General features: G+C 57.8%; 2 protein-coding genes and 1 long non-coding RNA gene across 6 annotated transcripts; 2 read left to right on the top strand and 1 right to left on the bottom strand.

The window, feature by feature from the left end:
* Nucleotides 1-1,162: 1,162 nt before the first annotated feature.
* Nucleotides 1,163-8,362, top strand: LOC117006171 (apoptosis-inducing factor 3-like). Of its 3 annotated transcripts, XM_033078524.2 has the most exons (18): nt 1,163-1,988; nt 2,489-2,598; nt 2,684-2,793; nt 3,203-3,247; nt 3,329-3,410; nt 3,517-3,629; nt 4,016-4,102; nt 4,321-4,412; nt 4,597-4,727; nt 5,278-5,393; nt 5,792-5,863; nt 6,204-6,267; nt 6,692-6,768; nt 6,849-6,966; nt 7,094-7,192; nt 7,527-7,602; nt 8,019-8,123; nt 8,248-8,362. In XM_033078524.2, the coding sequence occupies exons 1-18, from the start codon at nt 1,927-1,929 to the stop codon at nt 8,288-8,290; spliced, it is 1,602 nt and encodes a 533-aa protein (XP_032934415.1). In that variant the 5' UTR covers nt 1,163-1,926; the 3' UTR covers nt 8,291-8,362. The 3 variants fall into 3 exon arrangements, with proteins under 3 accessions (XP_032934415.1, XP_032934414.1, XP_032934416.1); XM_033078523.2 differs by lacking the exon at nt 8,248-8,362 and having other exon boundaries at nt 1,163-1,288; nt 1,883-1,988; nt 7,094-8,102; XM_033078525.2 differs by lacking the exons at nt 7,527-7,602; nt 8,019-8,123; nt 8,248-8,362 and adding an exon at nt 7,603-7,678.
* A 2,265-nt stretch (nt 8,363-10,627) lies between these two features.
* On the bottom strand, nt 10,628-14,146 carry LOC117006080. 2 transcript variants are annotated; one of them, XR_004419948.2, is made up of 3 exons: nt 14,063-14,146; nt 11,387-11,441; nt 10,628-11,021 (listed from the first exon to the last, which is right to left on the bottom strand). It is a non-coding gene; the product is annotated as an uncharacterized LOC117006080 (long non-coding RNA). The 2 variants fall into 2 exon arrangements; XR_004419947.2 differs by lacking the exon at nt 14,063-14,146 and adding an exon at nt 12,762-12,816.
* A 269-nt stretch (nt 14,147-14,415) lies between these two features.
* Nucleotides 14,416-26,266, top strand: WDR81 (WD repeat domain 81). The gene is made up of 11 exons (XM_033078350.1): nt 14,416-14,452; nt 15,257-18,805; nt 19,012-19,119; nt 19,227-19,417; nt 21,298-21,488; nt 21,647-21,812; nt 21,941-22,106; nt 22,388-23,086; nt 23,242-23,387; nt 23,557-23,736; nt 24,603-26,266. Exons 2-11 carry the CDS (start codon nt 15,265-15,267, stop codon nt 24,927-24,929), a joined length of 5,715 nt encoding a protein of 1,904 aa, XP_032934241.1. The 5' UTR covers nt 14,416-14,452; nt 15,257-15,264; the 3' UTR covers nt 24,930-26,266.
* Nucleotides 26,267-26,474: the final 208 nt, after the last annotated feature.

The raw sequence follows: 26,474 nt of genomic DNA, 5'->3' as shown, positions 1-26,474 counted from the left end.
TTTCTGCTGAGTCAGAGAACGCTCCGCGAGGGCTGCTGCTCCTCCACGTGGGAACGCGCTTCTGGGGAATAATTACAAAGAGTTTAAACACGGACGTTTGGCAGCCAAATTGCTTCACATTCCGGCTCCTGGCCAGGAGGGCAGAGCCCAGAAGCTGCTCACTGGTGCTGTGAGAAAATCCCTCGTTCCTGTGCCCATCGTGGGTGTGGATTGTCCAGACCCAGCAGTGTCCTGGTGTCCTGCTCTGAAGGGAGGGGTGCTCAAAGCTTGGAGGGTCCCATGAATTGAACTCCTTCCCAAATAATCCAACCTGCACTTATCCAGAGTCCTGCACCTTCTTCTCCAGGTCATACCCACCAGAGGAGTTTTATCCCTCCTGCTGCTGGATTTGGGAACGTGCTGCTGGCAGGGAGCTGATCCTGCAGGTCTGCTCGGCAAGGGAGAGGATGGAAGCAGGCTGTTGGGAACTTTTCCCCCCTTGATTTTTGAAGCATATTTTAAGTTGTGAAACATATTGACTGTGAAATAGAGATAAGAACAAGAGGAGACACAAACAGTGTAGGTGTTACTCCCGGTTTTCTGCAACTCCCACTTTGTTGTAAAAATAGCCCAGCAAGCAGTACCATGCTCCTGCCATCCTTCACGGGCCCAGGGATGATGGGATCGTGTGCCTGGACATCAGTGACTGAACCAGGAGCAGAGCTGGGATGTGAGGCACATGCAGAGCTGCTGGAAACTTCACATTCCTTAAAATCAATGGAGAAAAATCCCACCAAAAGATCAAATTAAAGAATTTTGAATATTGTTAAAATACATAAAAAGTAGCAATATCATTCCAAAGTGCTGCAAAAATACCTTGTGTTGAGGTTTCCACCAAGAAAAGGGGCAGTGGGAAGGGACCAAGGGATATCACTGAATCCTGTTGAGTTTCTGGTCACACTGCCTGTGATGCAGCACACCTGTATGGCACCACACCTGTGCCATAATTCTTGTGTGCCCTCAATTATTTTGCAACTCTAAACCCCAATAAAATACCATTAATTAGGCCCAGGCCAGTTGCAGAAATCAGATAAAACTCCCTGGCATGCTCTGCTTCCAGGAGCTGCATCTCCTGATGGATGGGAACGTTGTGCAACTTGGGGAGAGCATCAGCAGCCGTGGGCTGGCAGCAGGCAGGGCACCTGTGGTGAGATACCAGGGTGTCACCTCACTGAGAAAGTTGCAGACAGAAGCAGTGGTGGCTCTCTGACGTGGGGGACAGGTGCCTGAACCCCCCTGGCAGGACCAGGTGAGTACCCACCAATGTTTCTCCTAAAGAACCTGGGATTAGGAAAGCGATGCAGGGGTGATTTCCAGGAGCAAGTCACCACCCTGCACCAAAACCTGCCTCAAATGACCTTCCCCTGCTCCATTTCTTTTTTTTTTCTCTCCAAAATAGAGAGGGAGATTCCCAATCAGCCTCTTAATGACTGCTGAGGCAGGGAGAGCACTAAGTACCAAGGGGGTTGGCTGTTTTCTAGCCCAGGAGGCATTTTGGGTGGGGATTAGAGCTTTTCAGGGCAATTATCATGAATAACATCTCTGCACAAATGTTGGAGAGGCTTTGGAGTGGCTGAAGCATCTCTTTAGACCCAATTTGAGGGAGACATGGGCTGTGGCAGCAGCACCACCCCATAAATAATTGTATTTGTTTACAAGAGCCATTAATCACATCTGCTCACTCACCCTGAGCTGCAGTTGAGTTTAGTGGGACACAGGGCTGGAAAGGAGAAGTGGGTTCATTCAGAGGGGAAAAGGGCAGAGGAATGGGTGTTGGGTTTGGACACAAAGCTAAAAAGGGTGTGTTTTCCACCAGCTGAAGGTCATTTTGCTGTTTCATCAGAAATTTGGGACCCTTTGAGTGCCTGGCATTGACCAGCTCCCAGCATGGACAGCAGTGACACCATCACTGAAGAGGTCTGCAGGGAGGACGACGTTGGGGATGGACAGTGAGTGCCTGGGGGCCATGGTGGGGATTTGGGTGGTTCTGTGCCCATCTCTGTACCTCTCCCCAGGCTCCTGGAGGTGATGATGGGGATTTAAGTGGTTCTGTGCCCATCTCTGCACCTCTCCCCACTCTCCTGGAGGTGATGGCGGTGATTTAAGTGGTTCTGTGCCCACCTGTGCACCTCTTCTCACTCTCCTGGAGGTGATGATGGGGATTTAAGTGGTTCTGTGCCCATCTCTGTACCTCTCCCCAGGCTCCTGGAGGTGATGGTGGGGATTTGGGTGGTTCTGTGCCCATCTCTGCACCTCTCCCCAGGCTCCTGGAGGTGATGGTGATGATTTAAGTGGCTCTGTGCCCATCTCTGCACCTCTCCCCACTCTCCTGGAGGTGATGGTGGGGATTTGGATGGTTCTGTGCCCACCTGTGCACCTCTCCCCAGGCTCCTGGAGGCGATTGTGGGGATTTAAGTGGTTCTGTGCCCACCTGTGCACCTCTCCCCAGGCTCCTGGAGGTGATGGTGGCCGGCTACCCGGTGCTGCTGGTGAGGAACAGGAAGGAATTCCGTGCTCTAGGCAGCAAATGTCCCCACTACGGTGCCCCACTGAGCAAAGGTAACCCCAGCTGAGGGCAGGGGGATAAAAAACCCACCTTGGTGAGGCTGGTTCTCACTGCCCAGCTGGGGGGGTTCTCTTGCAGGGGTTTTGAGAGGGGAGAGGCTGCGCTGCCCCTGGCATGGAGCCTGCTTTAACGTCAGGACTGGAGACATTGAGGAATACCCTGCTCTGGACTGTATCCCCTGCTTTAAGGTGACTTCTTGTCCTCCCACCTGGGTGCCTCTCACATTCATTCTCTCTCACGAGCCCCCTGCCCTGACCACAGCTCTGTCACTCAGAGCTTCAACACAAGGGATGATTCCTGGGAAGATTTTTTGGGATTATGGAACTCCCTGCCCTAAAGCTCCTTTCAATCAAAGGTGATGCCATAGATCCTGGTATTCCTCAGAGCCAGCACAAGGGCTTTTGGAAAGAAAAAGAGGATTTGCAGCTCTTCCTCAGTGCTCTTAGGATGAAGAGAAAAGCTCATGAGCTCCTCAGCATCATGTGACATCCAAGATCAGAGTCAGAGACAGATCACTGGACCAGGATCTCCCAGGAGAGCTCCTACCACAACCCCATGGATGCAGCTCTAAAAAAACCTCTCCTTTCCCTCCTTCAGGTAACAGTGGAAGATGGAAAGGTGTTTATCACAGCAAAAAAGAAGGTACTGTCCTTACCTGCTGTCCCTGGGCACAGGCTGTGCCTTGGGTTGTGTGTGACTTGAGCATTTTGCATTTTGTTGCAGGACCTGGAAAGCAGCCTGAGGGTGAAGGACACAAGCAGGAGGTGCCTCCTCAACAAGAACACGATGCTGCTGCTGGGGGGAGGTCAGTGAAGGGATCTGAGCTCTGCCCCCTCCTCTCCAGGGAGGACTGACCTACTCCTCCTCCTCCACAGTGACGTGCCACAGGCTGAGATGAGCATCTCTTGTAGGTGTGGCTGCCCTGGTGTGTGCAGAGACTCTTCGCCAGGAGGGATTCACGGGCAGGATCATCATGGCCACCAATGAGAAACACGTTCCCTATGACAAGTCCAAACTGAGCAAGGTTTGTGTGTGACAAGGGCAGGGCTGTGCCTGGGCACCGGGTGAGCCGTGTGCCACACTCAGGGCAGAAACAACGGAGTGAGCAAGGCAGGAGTGCTGAGGCATCCGAAAGGAACAGAGGTGTTATTTCCAGGAAAACATCTTTTTTCTCCCTTTGATCAGAATCAACACAAGCTGATGTTTTTATCTCCTTTTATTGAATTCTTCCCACTGAAGTTTGATGGTTTTTCTGAGGTGGGCACAAGGTGATGGGATGGGGTGGTGTGGGGAGCTGTGATTCACTAATGTAAAATTTACCTCTTTTACAAACTGACTCCACAAGAAACACTTCAGGAGAATTGCTGTCTCTAAGAGCTGCTTCATTTCATATTTTTATCGTGTTTCCAGGAAATGAACTTGAAAGCTGAGGACATCTACCTGAGGAAACCTGAATTCCTTGAGGCTCGGGGCATAGAGCTCTGGACAGAGAAAGAGGTACCAGAGCAGCTGAGCTCAGTCCTCAGTGGGTGATCCTGCTCCTGCCATGGGGAGGGTGTAACACTGCTTTGTGCATCCATGGATGGACCTGTGGGAGTGGGAGAGAGGACCCCAGCACCCCTCATCCCACCTGAGTGCCCAGAAACAAGGCACAGAGACAAAACAGAGAGTGGATCAGAGGTACCTGTCTGATCTGTGTCCCCTCCCTCCTGCAGGCAGTGTCAGTAGATTTCCAGAAGCAGAAGGTTCGCTTCATGGATGGGTCCTCTCAGAAGTACCACCAGCTGCTCATTGCAACAGGCAGCCAGTGAGTGCCCCAAGTGTTTGCCACACACAGGATTTTAGTCAGGACAGCACTGGGATGTAGAGGTGGAGGTAGGAAATGAGATGGAAGGGCAGAATGGAATGACACAGCCGTGGGTTTGTGCTCCCTTCTCATTCTTTCTGTTGAATTTATGTCATGAAATGAATCTGGATCCTCTCTCTTTCAGCTCTGGTTTCCTCAAAGTCCCAGGTGCAGACCTGCAGAACATATGCACACTCCAAAGCCCAGAAGACTCCAGCAAGATCTTGGAGCTGGCAACTGGGAAGAATCTGGTGATTGTAGGAGCTTCATTCATAGGTACCAGGCTGGAGTGGGTGTCAAACCAGTGAGAGCCTTCAAACCCCTTTCTGTTGCATGTGTACATTAAGTAGAGGCCCTCAGGGAAGGGATGTTCCTTTTCTACCCAGCTGGGATCCTCCCTGGAGCCCTGGAGCTGCTGGGGGTGTGTGTTACACAGCACACACTCATTCTTTCCTCTGATAGCCAGAAACTTTTGAGAGCTATAAACAATTGCTACACATGGACAGAGGGAAATGTGCTTTATGAAAAGGTCACTGTCCTCCAGAGGAGCTGAATTCCCCAGAAGCATTGGGAAAGCAAGGGGCTAAAGGACAGAAAGGGAGTTATTTTGTACATAACCAGGAGCTATTTGCATCTCCTAACATCCAGGTCTGTGTGCACCAGGACAAAGAATGGGGGGAGCTAAATACCTCAGCCCAGAAATGCATAGCAAAGCAGTTCAGCACTGGCAGCACACCAGATTTGTTCTCCTGGAAGGGGAGAAGGTTCCAAAGGTGCAGGTTCATGCTTGCAGCAGGCTTACCTCAGGCATGCCTCTTCCTTGCAGGAATGGAGGTGGCTGCTTTCCTCTCAGACAAGGCTGGAACCATCTCAGTGGTGGAAAGAGAGGAGTTCCCTTACCAGCACGCCCTGGGTCCTCAGGTTGGAGGTGTCGCCATGAAGGTTAGGAAAACCTGGGGGTAATTTCTGGGGTGGAGAACACATGATATCCAAGCAGCCCAGGGATCCACAATCAGCCCAGGAAACCTCGCCCCTGTGCTGAGTCATAACTCTGCATGCCCAGCCTCTGTCCTCACCCACGAGCTCTGCACACACGGCTGCTCCCAGTCTTCCCCCCCACAAACATCATTTCTTCATCCCAAGCCCATCTCACACCCCAGTCCTGATCAGGACTGCAGAGAAAAGCCAGGCTTCCAGGCTGCCTGCACCAGCCAGGGACACAAATGGAACCTCCCTGCAGCCTGGAGCAGCAGCAGAGCTGCCTGCCTGGGTTTTGGCTGGGTACAGCTGTTTTTATAGCCTGGAATTTCCTAATGAATACTCAAACCAGTCTTTTTCAGATGCTGCAAAATAAAGGGGTGAAGTTCCACATGAAAACAGAACTCTGTGAGCTGAAAGGAAAGGATGGAAAGGTCAGTCATGCCTTTGTGATCCCTGAACTGCTAACTTTAGGGGAAAAAAGCCCAAGTTGAGATATAACCCAGCTCTACATCAGGCTTTCCTCTCTCATGTCTAGACCCTCCCTTCCTCTTCACTGAGCACAGCTCTGGGCTCAGAGGACACCAGTAATTGTTCCTATCCCAGGGACAACAGTGTGATTTTCTTTTACATTCCCAGCAAGGCACATTAGTCGGACAAGGTGATCCAAACCTGGGGAAGAAAAAGGACAGCAAAGAGCAAAGCAGCAGGGAGGCTGTGGGATTTAGGACAGAGGTTTTAACTCTTTATTAATGATCCTTCCTTCTTTCCTAGGTCACAGAGGCTGTTCTTGCTAATGGAGAGCACCTCCCTGCAGATGTGGTAGTGGTGGGAATAGGTAAGAGACCCCAGCCAGGAGAGGGGGACAGCTTTGGGAATGGGGACAACATCCAGCAAACCCAGGACATCACAGTTCATTTCCAGGACACCATTCCCTGCAGACACTCTCCCACTCTGTTATCATCCAGCCCTTCCTCTTGGCCCCAAACACCTGGAAAGTCATCAGCCCATGAGCACACACTTGGCAGGAGGAAAGGAGCTGGTCACACTCTCGCTGTGCTTTGGTTCTTGCTGAGCTCCACAGGTCCCTGCTGTGTCCTGGGCTCTGGTTTTATTGCCCCTGCACTGGCTCAGCACCAGCCCAAGCACAGGTCACTGCTCCAAGTGCTCTGCTCCAAGCAGGAACAGGAACTGTGAGGCCAAATTTCCTCCCTGTCCCTGCAGAGCTTTGCTGCACTTCATCCCTGCTCCTCTCCCCACAGGCTCAGTCCCCAACTCAGTGTTTCTGAAGGGCACCTCCATTGCCAGAGATGACAAAGGTGCCATTCTGGTGAACCTGGTGAGTGCCAGCTGAGCATCCCAGCTCACACCCCATCCCTCCCCTCTCATCACTGCACTAATTGCCTTCTGTCCCATTAGCACATGCAAACCAACATCCCGAATGTTTTTGCCGCGGGGGATGTTGTCACCTTCCCGGTGGCGCTGCTCGACGGGGACAGCTCCAGCATCCGCCACCAACAAGTGGCTGAGGCCCACGGTGAGGCACAGCTGTCACCTTCCAGCCCCTTAGAGATGGCAATGGGACAGAAGGGACAGCAGGAGACACAGGGGAACAATTTTTAAGGACCTGTAAGAAAAATGTTTTCAGTGTTGGTTCATCACAGGTCGCTGTGCTGCTTTAAACATGCTGAGGAGAGGGAAGGAGTTGCACACTGTTCCTTACTTCTGGAGCACATTGCTTGGGAAAAGCATCCGCTATGCAGGTAGGAAGGGGCAGAGAGAGGGAAACAGAATTTCCTCCCACCAGCTGGGTCTGGGGCTTGCAGAGCTTACCTGGAGCAGCTCAAGCTCTGGACTGGCTGCCACGGTGAGTTTGAGCCCTGGGCCTGCAGGTCACCCAGAGCTCTTGTTCTTTGCTGATCTCCAATGTCTTGGAGGTCACAGAGGAGGAACTTCCCTCTCCAAAGCAATGAGAGGCTCAAAGTCAGTTCTGTTTGCTCCAGTCACTGTCCCTCCTGTCCCTCCCCACACTGGCTCTGAGGTGGGATCAGTGGCAGCTGCTGTGCCAGGGCTCCCTGAGCAGGCTCTCTCTCACAGGCTGTGGGAAGGGATACACGGACACTGTTGTGAAGGGAAGCCTGGAGCAACAGAAATTCCTGATCTTTTACATCAGGTGAGTGAATCCATGGCCAGTCCATGCCTGGGAAACAGGGCACAGTCCTCTCTCCTACAGCCTGCAGAGATCCCACAGAGGCTCCACATCTCCTGGCTGAGCACTAAAGGCAGCTGCTGAATGCTGAACCAGAGAAAACCAAAGCAGAGCAGGGAAGGAGAAGAGAATGAGCTGAAATGATGACACCAGCTGGGCAGAGAGCCTGGGACACATCTCTGCCTCTGCCCCACTGCTCCCAGGCTCAGTGCCCAGCTCCCAGCAGTGCCAGGCAATCTGCCACGAGTCCCTGTGCATCCTGCCACCCTGCCCTGAGCCCTCTGAAATACAGCTGCTCCCTGGCCACTGTGCCATGGGGATGCTGCTGTGCTGAGCTATGAGAACTGAGAAGATCCACATTCTTCCTCTTTCTGTTTCAGGGATGGCCATGTGACTGCAGCTGCCAGCCTGAACTGCGACCCCATGGTGTCTCTGATTGCAGAAGTTTTGTACTTGGGGAAACAAATCTCCAAAGAAGAAGCAGAGTAAGTGACATCCTGGCTGAGCTGGTGGGTGGCTTTGTGCTGTTCCCCATATCAGCAGAGCCCACTGAGAGACACAAAACCAAGAGGAGTCACTGTAAATCCCCAACCTATCTCTTGTTTTCAGGGCCTGTGACATTGGCAACATCCCCTTGCTGGCACAAAGCTAAGCTTGGTGTGTGCCCCTTGTGAGGGGCTCATAACCAAGTGTTACAGCTCCACATCCTCCCACCCTGGAGCAATAAAACCATCAGCAAAGCTGAACCCCCCACCTTCATTTTGTTTTTGCAGACAGCCCTTGGCTGTCCACTTGTGCTGGGCAAAGCTCAGCAGAGCTGGTGTGCTGCTGTGCTGGATGAGAGGAAGATGCCCATGGCCTGGGGCTCAGCTGAGAGTCTGGGCTGGCAGCAGCCACCACACATGCACAGATGCACCAGCCAGAGATCCACCAGCTCCTCCTGTTCCTTCCCTGTGGGCAGAGAGCTCTCATTTAGCACACCGGTCACGCTGACCTTCTCCTTTGCAAAAACACATTTTCCCAGCAAGGGGAGCTGTGACCGAGACAAGCTGCTCTCCCAGCAGGGATCGAGGTGGGCTGTGAGCAGGAACTTGCACAGAATACCCTGCCCCTAAGTTCAGAGGGATGGCACCTGACCTCTGAGCCAGCAGCACCTGCTGGCAGTGTCACTGCTGTCTTGAATTTTGCATTAGCTGCTGCAGCCAGCAGCCAGCCTCTGGCAGAGAAATCCCAGATCCCGCCTTTCCTGCTGTGTCCCTGCCTGCTGGATGCTTGGAGGAGGTGGCCAGATGCTAGAGGAAAGAGTTACTAGATTTTTGCAAGGCAACAGCAAGTAAGGCTGTGCTTTCTACAGGAAGCCTTGCACTTACTCACCAGTCACATGGGGCTGTGCTGAAGGAAGGGTAAGTCCCAGGATCTGGGTAAGTTCCCATAGGGACACTCAGTGACAGCCCAAATCCCCTCTGCTTTGATGAAGTGTGGGATAGCCACTCTGCTCAGCAGGTGAGATACTGCAGTGCTGGTTCTGTCTTAAACACCCAAGCTTGTCCTCTGGCACCTAACACATGACTTTGACCTGAAAGGCAATGTTTTGCATTTCCTGACCCCACATGTTTGGTACTTCTGCTCAGGGCAACTCCTTGCTTGGAAAGAGCTTCATTTTACCCAGGAAAGAGCCAGGTTTCAGCAGCACAGGTTATTCCTTCCTGACAGAGAAGGTGTAGATTTATGAGGCACATAGAGCACACAGCACAGATCAATCTGTGCTGCAGAAGAGGGAGAGCCTGGCCTAGGAGCTGCTCCTCCCTGCCCTCAGGCACTCTCCACCATGACTTTCTGTCCCTTGATGCACTCCAGGATGTGTTGGGCACTGAGCAGGTGCCAGCTGTTTTGCATGGACTTGCAGCAGGGCAGCTATGGTGGAAGAGACAGGCTCTGCCTCAAGCTGGAGGAAGTGATCCAAGGGCATTCAGCAGTCCCACTCCCTCTGGGTGACAACCACCCCAAAGAAACTCAGCTTCTTGTAACCAGCAGCGAGAACACACCAAGCACAGCAGCTTTATGTAAGAAGGAAAAACCCAAGGACAACAGACTTATTCTACTTCTGCCACTTAATGGACACCAGGCCACTTTCTGTGCTTTGCTGGGTGCCAAAGTTTGGAGCAGCCCTGCCTTGGGCAGCTGGAGCCTGGGCAGGCAGATTAAGTTGAGATTGTGCAGACATTTCAGCACAGGGCTGTTCCTCCCTGCCCGCCCTTGGAGCTGGGATGAGCTGTGCTCTTCCTGGCAGCCCTGAGCAGCAGTGCCTGGACACTCCCCTGATTCCCATTCACCAGGCAGCCTGGGAGCTGGTGGGCCCAGCAGTCCTGTGGGAAAGCCTGGGCTGCAGAGGCTCCCTGGAGCCCTTGCTGGGCTCTCACTCGCTCAGCACAAGGCAGGGAATTCTCCAGCCCTGGAGAGCAGCTTCCACGTTCCTTCCAGGGCAGTCTTCTGTTCACCAACCAGCCAGAGCCTGGACTGTGGAAGAGCCCAATAAAGTTCACCACAGCCCCTCTGAGTGTTGCTAGCCCCAAAATACCTGGAGTGCTGGCCCTGCTGCGTGGCCTCCCAGGGCCAGAGGTTCCGGGAACAGCCGTGCAGAGCTGTGCGTGACTCGGCCCTGAGTCACCCTGGCCCAGTGGCCCGGCCCCACCGCAGCAGGGCAGCGTGGGTGTGGAGCCAACCCTCTCCCCAGGCTCCATCCCACTGCCTGGCATGGTGCAGGTTTAATCCAGCTCCTGAGCTCAGCACAGGTCAGACCTGTGGGCTACACCCACAGCCTTTGGCTCGGGACAAACCCAAGATCAGTCCTCCAGTGCAGACCCCAGAGTGGCAGCAGTTGGGAGCACAGCTCTGGTGATGTGACCCCCCCAGAGTCTGCAGCCCCCACCATCTTCCCACCTGATCCAGGCAGAACCCACAGGTAACAAACTTCCTAAAAACTGAACAGTTGAGCAAAACAACATTTAATGCTTCTCTCAGTCTCCTCTAGTGACCTCCCAGCTCAGTGCCACCCCACTGAGGGGGGGACAGGGTTTGACAGCCCTGCTGGCACAGCTGCCTGGCAATCCTCCAGCCAAGGCTCTGTCTGGAAGCTTCGAGGAGACTTTCTTCATCCTGGTCAGACTCATCCTCAGCCCTCCAATCCTCAGGACGCTGCTGAGTGGCTCATCCCAGTTGCTCAGGGCACGGCTCTGGCTGGCATCCAAGGTCCCAGTGACGAGAAGAGAGTGGCTACATTCAACAGTTCTTCAACTGGCAGCTTTAGCTACTGGAGAAGGACATAAAGCTTGCCACTGAAGAACTGGTGCTGGTTAGCCAGGAGCAGGGTGGCACAGCAGCACCTGGGAAGGGAACACACATTTCAGAGCCAGGATTGAACTGTGCTGAGCTGAGCTGTCACCCACAGCAGCTTCTCTCCCTCATCCCAACACTGATCTATCGCTGTCCTCTCCCCAGGGACATCCCCCCATCGAAAGAAATCCAGAGACAGCTCCAACCTCAACTCTCCCCATCCCTCCCCACTCCCAAAGCGGGTGGTGCAAGAGCTCCAGCACCTGCAGCCAGCCCTAAACCACGCACAGCAGGCAAGGAAACCCAAGGCCATTTCTGCTGGAAAATAAGAGATAAGGCAACCAGCTCCGGCAGGGCCTGTGGCCGCAGCAGGGAGGCCACTGCAGGTAGGGGTTACGGCGTTCCCAGGGCTCACCTCGGGCATCCATCAGCGCTGGCAGGGTCCCACCTGGCCGGGAGCCAGCTGCTTCCTGACGGGGAAGACACTTTTGTCAGGCGGCTGCTGCCAAGCCACCAGCGGGGGAATTTCGGGCAGCTCAGCCCCTTTCTGAGTCGTTTTGTCGGAGGGTGAGGACGCCAACCCCAGGGCTGGTGTGGGACCCCATTGCTTCCTCCTTGGCCCAGGAAAAATCCCTTTTCTACAACACCAAGCGCTTTGGCTGCTGGGGACTGAGTTTTGGGAATCTCCCGGTAAACCGGGTATGGTGGGGGACAGATGGTAACAGGAAACACGGGAAACCCCCGGGGGGGGCCATCACAGCATCCTCCCACCAGCGTCACCCCAAAGGCACTGGGGACCCCGGCTGGCCCCAGGCCTGGGCGGGCCCCGGTGGGTGCTGCGGCGGGGGCTGCGGGGCTCTCGGTGCGGGGCCGGTGGCCGGGGCGCAGCGGCGGCGGCGGGGCCCGGCGGGGATGCCGAGCATTCCTGGCGTGCCGGGTACATCTGGTCCGGATTCCAGCGAGCTGGTCCCGGCCCTGCTCCACCCCCGCCGGCCCGTGAATCAGCACCCGCCGCTGAAGCCACCGGCCCCGTCAGTACCGGGGGCCCCCGCCAGCACCGGGGGCCGACCGGGGGGGGCCGTGTCGGTAACAGCGTTCCCACCCAGCCCTTCTCAGCACCGACAGACCCCGGCAGCTCCGGGAAGGGCCCCGGTGGGAGCTCACCCCGCTAATAAAAACGCCGTGCCCCCAGCTGGTGCCCCTCTCCCGGTATAACCGGGTCACCCCCCCTCCCCCCCAGCGTCTCTCCTCTCGGTAAAACCAACTCCCTCCTCCCCCCTAACGGAGGCAGCACCCCCCACGCCGCTCCACGGCAAAGCCGCTCCCTCCACGACCCCCGGGACACCCCGCCGCCCTCCCGGCCCTCCGCTGCCCGGGATGCTCCGCTCCGTGCCCACGGCGGGGAGCGGCCGCGGGTCAAAGTCTGCCCAGTCCGGTCCCGGAGTGAAGGTCACCCCCGGGGCGGCCACCGCCCGTCGCGGGGAGGCCCCGGCCACGGTCCCGCCCGCCCCACCGGGACCCCCCGGCGCGGGAGCCGCGCACGGGCCCCGGCCTCACCCCTCGCTCCCCGCCCCACCGACACCGGGGGCGAGGCCGCCCGGCCCAGGCGACGCCGCGGAGCCCGGCCAAGGACGCGCCGCGCCGCACCCCCCATGGCCGCCCTGCCCCGGGGAAAGGTGACCTTCCCTAACGGGGCACGGTGGGGCCCCCTAACCCCCGGAGCACCGAGGGCACCGCGCGGGGCTCCGCCACCCTTACCGCCTATCCCAGCGCGGTACCGGCGGACCCACCTGCGCGGCTCGGCCGGGCCCGACTTGGCCCAGCGCCGGCACCGCCGCCCCGCCGGTGCCGCCCCGGCCGTGCCCGGTGCCGGTGCCGCCGCCTCCCCCCGCCGCGCGCCGGCTCCGTCCCGGATCAGCTGGCGGAGTCATGACGCAGCCACCCCCGGCCACGCCCACCAGCCACGCCCCCGGGCCAATCGCCGGCCGGCACCGCCGGCGCGCGCCGCGCCCGCCCCCGCGCCGCGATTGCCGCCCGCTCTCACCAATGGCGGCCCGGCGCGACCGGCAGCTCGGCCAATGGAAAGGCGAGGCGAGCGCTCTGCCCCGCCCACCCCGCCGGGGGAGAGTTTGGCTCCCTCCCGGCCGGGTGTCGGTTGCCTTGGGAACGGACGGGGCCACCCCGCCGAGGGGCACGCCGGGAGTTGTAGTGCGGCGCGGCGCTCCCGGCGTGCCCCGCGTGCTGTGAGTTGGCATTTTCAAGCGGGTGAAGGGGCGGCGGGGGCAGGGCGGCTCCAAAGGGCTCGACCCTTCCGCGGGCCTCGGGCGGGGCGTGGCGCTGCCGCGGGCACGGCTCTGCCGCCCCCGCCCGCCCTCGGGCGGTGCCTCCCTGTGCTGGGGCTGGTGACACGGCCCCGATTCCGAGAAGTTGCTCTAAGTCCTCGACCAATCAGAAGTGAGCGCTCGCCGCACGCACCAATGGGAAGGCGTGGGGGGCGTGGCCGCAAGAACTCGGCTGACCCCGATGACTTGGCAGCGCCGCGCGATGACTGGACAACTTCTTTAAAGGGGCCGCGCTCGCCGCGGGTGCCGGCGGGGCAGAGCGCAGGGCAGCGGCGGCCCGGCCCGGCCCGACCAGAAGCGCTCACCCACTGCCCCGCCAGCACTGCCAGCGCTGCCCCTTTAAAGTGAGCTGCCGTGCCCCTTTAAGGCCGTTTCCTGCCCTTCGTCCCAGTAACAGCTGATTGCAGCGGGCCAGCGCCGGGGGGCCAATCGGCGGCCGCTACGTCCCACCCACGTGACTCCCACGCGCCGCCGCGCCATGCGGCGCTGCCCGGCGGGAGCCCCCGGCGCCCTTAAAGGGGCCGCCCATGGCTGTTGTGACCGTATGCCCCGTGGGTATCGCCGCACCCGCCGGTCCCGGAGGGCCGGCACCGCCCGAGCGGCGGGGAGGACCCGGGCCGGCTCATGAGCACCGGGGCCGGGCAGCTCCCGTAGCGTGCGGTGCCTCGCGGGGCAGAGGGCGGCAGGGTCCCGGGGTGGCGGGGCTGGAGTGGCCCCGCCGCCCCGCGCCGGCTCCCCCGGGCACTCACCTGCCGCCGGTGGGGCCCGCCCGCGGCGGGTGGGGACCCCTTTAAGACCGGCTGCCTCGTCAGCGCGGCTCCCCCGGCTCCAGCTGACAGCCCGGGGCGCCTCTGACGCCACTGTGACGTCACGCCCCCGCCGCCGCGTCCCGCCCCGCCGCTGCCCATGCACAGCCCCGGCCCCGCGGGGGCCCCGGCCCTGCGCACCCGCCCCGGCCCCCCCGCCCCGCGGCCGCTGGAGGGAGCCCGGGCCCGACCCCGCGGGGCCCGGCGGGGAGCGCGGCCCGGCCCCCCCCGCGCACATGGCGGCGCGGCGGCCGCATGTGACCGCCGTCACCTGACCAACATGGCCGGGGCCGCCCCCGCCGCCGCCCGCCGCGGCTGAGCCGCCGCCGCCAGGTAATGCGGGGCCGCCGGGGCAGAGAGGGACCCTACGGGGGGGTGAGGGCTCCCCGGACCGGCCCTCGGGCCCGCGGGGCTCAGCCCGGCTCTGTTGTCCCCTGCCCGTAGCGAGGGCCTGAGGGGCCGGGGCCGCCTGAGCGGCCGTGGCCGTGACTCGGTGCTGGGTCCGTGCTCCTCGCTGTGAGCATCCTCTGTGTGACCCCCGTGGGACTGCAGAGGTCCCTTTGTGTCCCCAGTACGGGGGTTACGCTGCAGAGATCCCATCGTGTGCCCCCTCCAGCTGTGGAGGTGCCATTGTGTCCCCACCGCCGACCCTGGGGCTGCAGATGTCCCCCTCCGCATCCCATCATCTTCCGTTTGAGTTCGTGGGGCTGTGAATGTGCCACTGTGTCCCTCAAGTCTGGGCTGAAAGGTGCCATCAGGTCCCGCTCCCTGGCTGTGGATGTTCATTGAGTGTCCCCTCCAGCCCTAGGCCTGCAGAGGTTCTGTCGTGTCCCTTCCCCCAGCGCTTGGATGTGCAGGTCCCCACTGTGTCTCCATCGTGTCCCCCCACTGGGGGCTGTGGAAGCCCCACCGTGTCACCCTGCCTGGCTGCAGAGGTCCCACCTTGTCCTCACAGCCAGGGCTGGTCCCTTCTCAGTTCCCCCCAACAGGCACAGTTACCAAGCTCCTCAAACCAGGTTTTTTTTTAGCCGGGTGCCAATGGGGAAGTGAGACTTGCTGCTCGCTGCGGAGGGTGCAGGGTGGTTCTGCACTGCTCCACTCTCTCACAGCCTGTCTGGGCCACCTCTCTCCCAGCAGAATCCAGCATGGAAGGCTTCCTGCAGAGCGTGGAGAAGGACCTGAACATCGACCGGCGGCAGCTGGCCCCCGAGAGGACCCACGTCACCGCCTTCGTGCCCGTGAAATGGCTGCAGAGCCTCAAGGAGCGCCGGGTGCTGCCGGCAGCCTGCCCGCGGCCCGAGGGGCTGAGCGAGGTGGAGGTCAGGACGTTCCTGCAGCACTCGGTGCAGAAACTCCCGGCGGGCTGGACGCGGGTGGAGATCCACGGGCTGCGGAAAGCGCGGCTGGGCTACCCGCTGCGGGCACAGCCCCCTGAGCAGCGCTGCGGCGGCAGCGTGGACACCCTGCACGGCTTCATGCAGAGCGTGGCCACCCAGAACTACCACAACCTGTGGGGTCGGGCTCACGGGCTGTACGCGCGGCCCTACCGGCGCCCGGACGCGCCGCCCACGGTGCCGGCGCTGGACGCGCTCAGGGCTGCCCTGCACAGAGCCTACGGCTGCCCCGTCCTCCAGGTGGGCAGGAACGTGCCTGGCACATCCCCTGCCAAGGAGAGCGTGGCCAAAGGGGTGCCCCTGTGCCCCAATGTGCTGCAGGCCGAGGCGCTGCTGGAGTCGGCCGACATGCTGTACATCATCTACCCCTATGTGCAGTACTGCCTGCACGACGTTGTGACGTTCAGCCCAGCCAAGCTCACCAACAGCCACGCCAAAATCCTCTTCCTCCTCTTCCACGTGCTGCAGGCCATGAGGGCTTGTCACCAGGCGGGTCTGGCTTGTGGAGATTTCTCCCTTCGGGACGTGGCTGTGGATGAGAAGCTGTGCAGCCGGCTGCGTGTGAACTTCAGAGGGTATGAGGGACCAGGGGAGGAGGAGGAGAATCTGGAGGGTGGTCTGGAACAAGAGAGCAAGCAAAGCTGCGTGCAAAGGCAGGAGGTGACATGCAGTGCCTGCCAGAAGGACCTCCGAGACCTGGTGTTGCAGTGGGTGCATGGGCAGGTCAGCAACTTTGACTACCTTATGCATCTGAACAGCTTGGCTGGGAGGAGGATGGGAGACCCCAATTACCACCCGGTTCTTCCGTGGGTGGTGGACTTCACTACCAAAAACGGCAAGTTCAGGGACCTAAGGAAATCCAAATTCCGTCTCAACAAGGGGGACAAGCAGCTGGACTTCACCTATGAGATGACCAAGCAGGCGTTTGTTGCAGGGGGGTCGAGTGGGGAGCAGCTCCACGTCCCCCATCACATCTCAGACGTCCTCTCAGACATCACCTACTACGTGTACACGGCCCGCAGGACACCCAAGGCAGTGCTGTGCTGCCACGTGAGGTCCCAGTGGGAGCCCAACGAGTACCCAGCCAGCATGGAGCGCATGCAGAGCTGGACTCCAGACGAGTGCATCCCAGAGTTTTACACAGACCCCTCCATCTTCCGCTCCATCCACCCCGACATGCCCGACCTGGACGTGCCGTCCTGGTGCAGCTCCTACGAGGAGTTCATCGAAGTTCACCGCATGCTGCTGGAGAGCCGGGAGGTCTCCCAGGACCTGCACCACTGGATCGACCTCACATTTGGCTACAAGCTGCTGGGGAAGGATGCAGTCAAGGAGAAGAACGTCTGCCTCCACTTGGTTGACAACCACACGCACCTGACGACCTACGGGGTCGTGCAGCTCTTTGACCAGCCCCATCCCAGGCGCATGGTGGGACCTGCCTATACTCCTGCTGAAGCTCCAGCCATTGCCCGGCCTCTGCTCCAGAACATCCGGGAGACTGTGGTTTTGGAGGACATCCAAGGCCAGGTGACAGATGCAGTCAATGGGCTGGTCCTGGAGGCTACTCCCAGTGAAACCACCTGGTCTGGGGAGAAATCCATCGCTGGTGAGGATGATTTGGAGCAAGGCATGGAAGCCCTGGATTCCATTTCTGCTCCTGGGAGAGCCCCTGACCAGCCCTGTGCCACTGTGCCTCCAGCACAGCCCTCCACCCTCCCTGCTTATGCCACTGACAGCAAATCCTCGGGTGTCCGACCGCTCCGTCGGAGCAAGGCAGGGGCTGTGGATCAGCTCGACATGAAGATCACGCTTCCTGAAGGCTTCAACCCGCTCCAGGCCCTAGAGGAACTGGAAAAATTGGACAATTTCTTGGTTAAAGGCTTAAGCAGCGAGATGCAGCCGATGGAGCAGGCGTGGGAAGAGCCGCCCTTGGGTCTGTCAGATCTCTTCCAGAGGGACATGCAGGCTCTGGGCATCCTGGTGGCTGAGATTATATTTGCACCGAGGCTTCGTCCTTCGAAGGCCGACGCGTCGCTGTCGGAGCGGTTCCTGATGGTGAGGAACCTCTGCCGTTACCATCCCAAGGAGATCCCGGCCCCGCTGCAGCATGTGCTGCATGTCCTGCTGCAGCTGAGCGTGCCCGTGGAGAAGCTGCTGAAGAGCAGGCTGGGCAAGGGCGCAGTGCAGTTGTTTGAATACAAACCCATCTTCCAGGGCCTCCCCCCACCCTGTCCCACGCAGCTCCTCAGCCCCTTCAGCTCCATTGTCCCCTTCCCCACGTACTTCCCAGCTCTGCACAAGTTCATTTTCACCTACCAGGCAAAGAAGATCGAGGATGAAGGGCAGGGCCGGGAGCTTGTTTTCCAGCTGTGGCAGCAGCTGGAGGGGATCCTTTCTGAAATCACTCCTGAGGGCCTGGAGATTCTTCTGCCTTTCATACTGTCTCTGATGTCTGAGGAAAACACCGCTGTCTACGCTGCCTGGTACCTCTTTGAGCCCATAGCTAAATCCCTCGGGCCCAAGAACGCCAATAAATACCTGCTGAAGCCCCTGATCGGAGCCTACGAGACGCCCTGCTCCCGCCACGGCAGGTTCTACCTGTACACAGACTGCTTTGTGGCCCAGCTGATTGTGCGCCTGGGGCTGCAGTCCTTCCTCCTGAACCTGCTGCCCCACATCCTGCAGATCCTCGTGGGCATCGAGAGCTCGCGGGAGGAGAGCAAATCCTTCCTGGGCACCGCTGAGGACGATGAGAGCGGAGGGGAGAGCCCGGTGTCGTGTGTGTTTGGGGAGGAGATCAAGATGGATGTGGAGCACAGCTCTGCTGCACTCGACCTCCTGGACTACACCTCTGGGGTCAGCTTCCACGACCAGGCCTACCTGCCTGAGGGTGAGGACTTCCAGAGCGGCCTCTACGTCGGGGAATCCCTGCAGCCCCAGGAGCAGGAATCGCTCAGCCTCGGCCGGCTGAGTGACAAGAGCAGCGCCAGTGAGGTGTCCCTGGGCGAGGACAGACCTGCAGATGGGGACTCCCAGAAGGACAAAAGCAGCTTGAAGTCGATGGACAGCAGCCAGGACCTGAAGCAGAGCGAGGAGTCGGAGGAGGAGGAAGAGGAGCACGAGGAAGAGGAGCATGAGGACGCGGCGGTCGACGCGGAGCTGACGGTGGTGGTGGATGCTGCTGGGGCCTCTGTGGATGTCACCCTGGCTGATGACAGCAGCGAGCCAGAGGATGGGGAGGGAGAGGAGCTGCCAGATCACTCTGATGACAAAGAGCAGACCATACTGCTGGGTAAGACCCTGCCAGCATCCAGGCTGTTGGGCAGAGCCTTGGGAGAAGCAGGTCCAGATTTGGGGGCGTTTGTGGTCCCAGCTTGGGGACAGTGATGAAACCAGGGTAAGAGGCCAGGGCTGCAGAGTCAGGGATGGGGCAGCAGGGGCTGATAGCTAATCTGTGCCATGCTGGGCGCTGTCCTTGTGACTGCTGTTGTTTTGCAGACACAGCCTGTAAGATGGTGAGGTGGCTCTCTGCCAAGCTGGGCCCGACCGTCACATCGCGCTTCATCGCCAGGAACCTGCTCCGGCTGCTCACCTCCTGCTACATCGGTAACGCCTCTCCCCTGGCTCCCAGGGCAGGCTGTGCCCCCAGTCTGTCTGCTGGAGCCTTGGGTGTGGCTGCTGCTTCAGCTCATGATGTGTTGTTCTCTGGGCAGGCCCGACCAGGCAGCAGTTTGTACCGAGCAGCGATGAGAGCAGTCCCCTGAGCACAGGGAATATCTACCAGAAGCGGCCCGTGCTGGGGGATCAGGTGTCCAAGCCAGTGCTGGCCTGCCTCGTGCACGTGGCATATTTGTATGGAGAGCCTGTCCTCACCTACCAGTACCTGCCCTACATCAGCTACCTGGTCAGTGTTGCCTTTTTCTCCTCTCTGTTGTGGCAAGAGATGTGTCCAGGCATGGGGAAGATGGAAAAAAAATAGTCCAGCCTCACCAGGAGAGTCTTGTATAAAAACTGAGCTTGGCTGGGCTCTGTCTGGGCCAGTGTGGGCTGAGCAGCTCTGGCTGTGTTAGCTGAGAAGGGCAGGAGAGGCACTTTCACCTCCTGCCACAAGCTCCAGACTGCTCCCAGCAAAGCACACAGCTATGCTCATGCCCTTCTTTCCCTGCCAGACCTTGGGAAGGCAGAGAAAAAGCATTTCTTCTGCTTTTCTGTGCCCAAACAGAGCTGGCACAAGGGTGGGATTGTGATAACAGGCAGGGCAGCTTGTGCTGCTGTGAGATTGCTGGAATGAGTGTTCACAGAGGTCTGTGTGGATAGATAGGGGTGAAGACCAACGGGTTTTCAACTGAATAAAAACCACTGGCAAGGCTCACCAACTTTTCAGCTTGAAGTTCATAGCAAGAAGAAAATGTATAATGCAGCTGGTTGAAAAACTTAATTTTTCATTAAAAAGAAAAAGGTTTTGAATGTTTTAAACAGGCTTATTTTTCATATTGCTCCCTCTTTAGTGGTTGTAAACACTTCGGTTATGGATTCTCGTTTAAATGGAAAACTTCAGTAGCTTTCTGATAATTTAAACATAGAGGAAAAGAGGCCACAGCTGTTCATTTAAAGAAAACAAAAAGGCATTGTCAGTTTTTCCAGTGTTGAAGGGGATATTTTTCAGGGGAAAAAATCCCATTTTTCAGCAAAAATCATTCTCCACCCAGTTGCAATCATAGCTCCAGCTGTTCTGCTTTGCTTTCCTAAGCTCATTGCTTGGGGGCACAGAGGGGATTAATACCCCTGTGAAACAGCATTTGGCAACCTGATACTGGAGCGATGGAACTTGCAGGTCACAAATAGGATAAAGTCAATCCTTCTTGCAGGATTTGGCAGGGTGGCTATTTTGTGAGAGGAAGAGCCTCTGTGATGAGCTGGAAGATGGCAGGTGTACAAGAAATATAGCAGGAGCTGGGAATTGTCTGTGGGTTTTGTTACTGGCTCTCTTTTCTTGGGTGTTTGATTTGTCTAGAATTTAGGAAATAGGACAATCTAGAAAGAAATATTTTAGTGTTGCTGCTGATGTTATTAACTCTTTGGCACTGCCATAACAGCAGTACATTGTCAGCAGAAAAAGGATGTGCAGTTCTGCCTCATGAAATTACTTAGCAGCTGGATTTCTAGAAGTCAGCAGCAGGTTTGCCCATAATTTGTGCTTGGATATTTCATGCAAGGACTGTTCCTCTGCAGACTGTGGGATGAAGACAATGATTTTTGATTTTAAATTGTGTGTATGTAAGAGTTTCCCCTTTCTCTGTGCTGGCAAATGATGTTCTGGGGTGTCCAGGGTGGTTTGGGCCAGTGTGGGGTTGTTGGTCTTGCTACTGAGCTTCCCATTTGTGGGGATGGTGTACTCTGCAGAGGAAACCTGTGAGTTTGGGGGTGTCATTCCCCATTCTGTGATAGGTGATAGTTGCTTGTCAGTTTTTAGACTCATCCCTTGAGTGCCAGACATGTTTTGCTGTTGAGAGTCAGTGCTCAGGTTCCTTTTCCAGGAGCTGTGACCAGGAGTGCGTGCTGGGTTCGAGCCTGGGGTCACCTTTGCTGTGTCCTGCTGGGGAGGGGGTGGCCCTGGCACTGAGGGAGTCCCTTTCACAGGCTGTGGCCCTGGCACTGAGGGAGTCCCTGTCACAGGCTGTGGCCCTGGCACTGAGGGAGTCCCTTTCACAGGCTGTGGCCCTGGCACTGAGGGAGTCCCTGTCACAGGCTGTGGCCCTGGCACTGAGGGAGTCCCTTTCACAGGTTGCACCCGGCGGTGGCTCCGGCGGTGTCCGGCTCAACAGTCGGAAAGAGGCTGGGCTCCTGGCTGCTGTGACACTGACACAGAAAATCGTGGTGTGTCTCTCTGACACCACACTGATGGACATCCTCCCCAAGATCAGTCAGGAGGTGCTGCTCCCAGTGCTGGGCTTCCTCACTTCTCCAGCTGTCGGGTAAGCGCTGCAGGATTGGCACAAAATCAGGGATTTGGGAATGGTTCTGTGGCGGCTGGGGGAATGTTTCTGATGACACAGAAAAGGCAGGAAGCATGAGGCAGAGGATGGAAAAAAGGGATATGTGGAAAGCAGGCTGGTCATGGGTGTCCTTTCAGTTTCCCCAGTGGAGCCCAGGCCCGTGTTGTGCTGTGTGTGAAGACAATCAGCCTCATTGCCTTGATCTGCCTGCGGATTGGGCAGGAGATGGTGCAGCAGCACCTGAGTGACACAGTGAGAAACTTCTTTGGGGCATTCTCGCTGCTGCAGGAGCTGCAGGACCAGGTCAGTGGTGTGGGAGAGGTCTCCCTGCACTTCCCCAGATGTGGGAATGTGGTGGGCATACCTGTCTGTGTGTGTGTGGAAAGAGCACCTGGTCTTGGGGTTTATCTGGCCTTGTTTCTCTTGTCCAGGGGTTGACAGCAGAGTCACTGAGCAGCTGTGAGGGGCCAGTGATGGAGGTGCCCCTTTCAGATGGGAAGCTGCTGTCCCTGGATCCGTCTGTGCTGGTGGAGTTGCAGAAGGTGTTTAACCCTGAGATGGCCTACATCACCTACATCCCCTTCTCCTGCTTGCTGGGTACGTCTTGGCCACCAGCTCCAGGGATCTGTGAGGGGGCTCCATGCTCTGGGCATGCATGCTGAACTGCAGGGCAGTCAGAGCTCACAGGGCTGCTGGGGGAAACCCACAGCTTCTACAGCATGCCTTGGGTTGGGAGCCCACTGGGCTTCAGGCTGCTTCAGCAGGGAGCAGATGTGGCTGATTTGGGAGATCTGTGTTCACATCCCTGTGAATGAGGGGATGATGATGCTGATGAGGACGTCGCTTCCCTTGCAGCCACGGTGTCTCTGTCCCCTCAGGTGACGTTATCCGGACGGTTGTGCCCAACCACTCGCTGGTTGAGAAGCTGGCCAGCCTCCACCTGGAGAATGTGAACCCCCAGAACCTGCAGGTCATTGGCCTGGAGCAAACACCGAGTGTGGTGGGCTCAGACCAAGACCCTCGAGGGGCTGAGCCCTTCTCCAGCCCCCAGGAGGACACTCACTCTGGCACTTTTGGGAGTGTCCTGGTGGGGAACCGCATCCAGGTGCCGGTGGACACGCAGCGGGAGGGTCTTGGCTTGCTCCGCCTCAGTGCTGGCACTGATGGATTCGCTCCCAGCTCCTCCAGCGAGGACAACGCCCTGAAGCAGGACCTGCCCCGCAGCACCCACATGCTGTGTGGGAACTGGCTGGCCTACTGGCAGTACGAGATCGGGGTGAGCCAGCACGACCCCCGCTTCCACTTCCACCAGATCAAGCTGCAGAGTTTCTCAGGGCATTCCGGGGCCATCAAGTGCGTGGCACCACTGGGCAGCGAGGATTTCTTCCTGAGTGGCAGCAAGGACAAGACAGTGCGGCTTTGGCCGCTGTACAACTACGGGGATGGCACCAGCGAGGTGCCACCGCGCTTCACCTACGCCGAGCACAAGAAATCTGTGTTCTACGTGAGCCAGCTGGAGGCACCGCAGCACGTGGTGAGCTGTGACGGCACCGTGCACATCTGGGACCAGTTCACAGGTGAGAAGGGAAAGGGGGAGGAGCTGGAGTGAGCTGGTGCAGCCCTTACAGGCAGGGGCTGTGCTGAGTTTGGATGGCTCCTGTTAAAAAGCAGCACAGAACTGCAGGTTTGCTGTGTAACTTGTCCTGCCACAATATCTGTCATCTTTTCACAGGCAAACTTCTGCGGACCTTTGATGAGTTAGACAGCAAAGTCCCCATCACAGCTGTGACCACCATGCCACCTCCCTATCACAGCATCTCTGTGGCCAGTGCAGACTCCGTGCTGAGGTTCATCGACCACAGGAAGCCGGGACTACAGGTAGGGATGTGGTGCTCTGTGGTCACCTTCCTGCAGCCCTGTGCTTAATGATGGCATCACAGCTGGCCCAAAACCACTGTGATGGTTCTATGGAAACCAGCTTGTCCCTTGTCCCTCAAATGGCAGCTCCCCTGAGCCTCATGCCCCAGCTGGACTGTCTGTCTTGCAGCACGAGTTCCGCCTGGCCAGCGGCGTGAGCGCGGGGCTCATCCGCTGCCTGGCCGTGAGCCCGAGCGGCCGCAGCGTCATGGCCGGCTTCTCCTCCGGCTTCATCGTGCTGCTGGACACCAGGACGGGGCTCATCATGCGGGGCTGGCCTGCCCATGAGGGAGACATCCTGCAGATCAAGGTGAGAGGCTGAGCTGGGATCAGGATGGGGCCTATGAGGCTGTGTGGAGCATCCTTCCCTCAGAGCTCCATCCGTGCTGCATCCCTTGCAGTGTCCCTAAGAGGCTGCCCAAGCTCTCCTGCCCCATGGTTAGTGCTGCTGCCAGCTGTTCTTGGTCCAGCTCTTGCTGCCAGAGTTCAGCCCTCCTGAGTTTCAATCCCTGCCAGGCAGGTCTGCAGCAGGGGCAGGGAGGAGTCATGGCTCCTGTGAAGGAGTAAATGTGTTGCTTTCTCCACGGGGCTCTCGGCTTCCCTGGGAGAGTGTTGCTCTAATGAGTAACTCTTGTCCATATTTACCCACCCCAGGGAGCAGTGCTGGGTCTCCAGTGTCCTCGACCCAAACGTGGGTTAAACAAAGTTCAGCAGTGTGGGTTGTTTACCCTCTCACTAGCTCTGCTAATAAGCAGCTCCAGGCTTCTCCTACCCTCAGCAGTATTTTCAGAGCCTCCAAGTTCCTTCTCCTGAGAAGGAAAATAGTTGGGCAGGTGATTTAGTGGAGAGGGAAACTGCATGGTAATCTCTATACCCATTGCAGTAGTAACAGATGATGAATGAGTTGTGTTGGGTGTCAGGGTGTTGTTGAGAAGAGGCTTAGCCCATCTCTTGGAGGAGATTGCCAGCTATCAGAGCATCCTTTAGCTAGCAGTGTCCACCCAAGGCCTTGCTAACATGCTCAGTACCATCAGCTGCTTGGAAATGGCTCAGACTCTCCTGAGGGATTGCACTGTGACCACTGGATCGCTGGCAGCCACCTGCTGCTCTCATGTGCAGCACCAGATTGTAAGATTTTACAGAAATGTTTGTTAACTGGCCTTTCCTCTCCTGCAGGCTGCAGAGGGCAACGTGCTGATCAGCTCCTCTTCAGATCATTCCCTGACTGTCTGGAAGGAGCTGGAGCAGAAACCTTTGCACCACTACAAATCTGCCTCCGAGCCCATCCACGCGTTCGACCTCTACGGTAACGAAGTGGTCACCGGCACTGTGGCCAACAAGATCGGGGTCTACTCCATGCTGGAGTCCTCAGCCCTGCCCACCAGCACGACCAAGCTGAGCTCAGAGAACTTTAGGGGTACACTGACCAGCCTGGCAGTGCTGCCCACAAAGTGCCACCTCCTGCTGGGCTCGGACAACGGCATCATCCGGCTCCTGGCGTAGTGACCCCAGCCTGGCAGCCTGTGGCTGTCCCACAGTGCTGTGCTGGAGCTGGAAGCCAGCAGCATGGCTTTTGGAGGAGGCACAGTCAGATGTTTGTGAGCAGAGGATGCAGGGGGATGTGTTCTTGTTCCGTCTCTAACCTCTTTCTGTATCTTGAAAAAGAAAAAAAAAGCCATAACTGAGAAACCTCCGCTGCTGCTGGGAGAGATATTGGGCGTTGTAGGTCACTGTCACCCCTGCAGAGAGGCCTGGAGCTTTCCTTACCGTGTGTGCCTGATCCCCAGGGGACTGTGAGCTGCCCTCCACAGGAATAGGGACCACAGGTACCCTCCCCCCTTCACTTAAGGGGTGGGAGGTGCCCCTTGACAAATCCCAACCGTTTAGCTACTGCCACCTGTACTTCCCCTTCCCTTCCTCCCCTGAACAGCCCCACTGGAGCTGGGCCTGGGAACTGCTGCCTTTGGAGCTGCTTCTCCTCCTCCTGTGGCTGGTGCTCAAAGCCCAGAGGAGGTGCTCTGTGAACTTTAGGTTCTGCCAGCTGAGTTAGAGCCTGCATGGGAGGAGGAGAAGGTTCACCAGAGCCCTTCTGCTGCTGTGCTGGTTCCAGGGCAGACTGGAATGGAAGCCAGCCAAGGCACAAACCCCATCTGCTCTGCCAGTTCTGTAGGAATGGGCTGCTGCACAGGGGCACATTGGGGCAGGAATGTGACTCTAAGGAGGCCAGAACTAGATGCTTCCATGGGAATTTTGGCTTCTGGAGCAGTGGAGTAGGGCTGTTGTTGGTTCCTGCCCCTACATACCATGATGATGCAAGGGGTGAGGAATGCCGTGTGTGCTATACTGGCAGTGATCCTCAATAAATCCTTCTAATCCTCTCCTTCGTGCTGGTCAGGCTCCTGGGAAAGACAGGACAGTAAAAAGGTGCTCAGTTTTGTTCCCTCCTGCCCTTGTGGGGTGAGAGGCAGGAGGCAAGAACCCAGCATGGTCTCTTTGACCTTTCCTTTGGGATAGCACTGTCCCCACCCTGAAGGCACAGAGTGCTCTTTGCCCCACCAGTGGGAGCAGTTTCTTCCCTTCTGTTGCAGCCCTTTTCCCACCCATCCTTCAGCCTAGCCAGAGCCAGTATCAGGGAGCAGGAAGCTCTTACCTTGGGCAGAGGAGCCTGCTGTGGGTTGTTCTGGGTGGGGAAAGGGCTTCCATCCTGCAGCTGGGGAGGTGAGTGGGTGGCCAGTGCTGTCCTTCCCTACCCAAGGGGAGCTCTCAGTCCCGTGTTGCCTATTAACCATTTGCAATAGATGTAAATATCTACTTCTAATAAACTCTTTGAAAGAGCTGCAGAGCTGGGGGTGTGTGTGGAAGCTCTGTGCTGGAGGGGCTGGGTGTGCTGGCTGCAGTTCTGCTGCTCAGCCACAGTGACACCTCTTCCTTCAGGCTCCTCTTGGGTTCTGGGGGAGCCCTGGATGTGGGATAGACTTGCTGCACAGGATTTGCTTTCTAAGGGGAAGTTGCTCCCTGTGTTGCAGCAGCACATCCCAAATGTGGTTG

Source organism: Catharus ustulatus, chromosome 22, assembly GCF_009819885.2.
Source record: "Catharus ustulatus isolate bCatUst1 chromosome 22, bCatUst1.pri.v2, whole genome shotgun sequence".
Lineage (NCBI taxonomy): Eukaryota > Metazoa > Chordata > Aves > Passeriformes > Turdidae > Catharus > Catharus ustulatus.
This window is presented reverse-complemented; position numbering and strand designations above follow the sequence as displayed.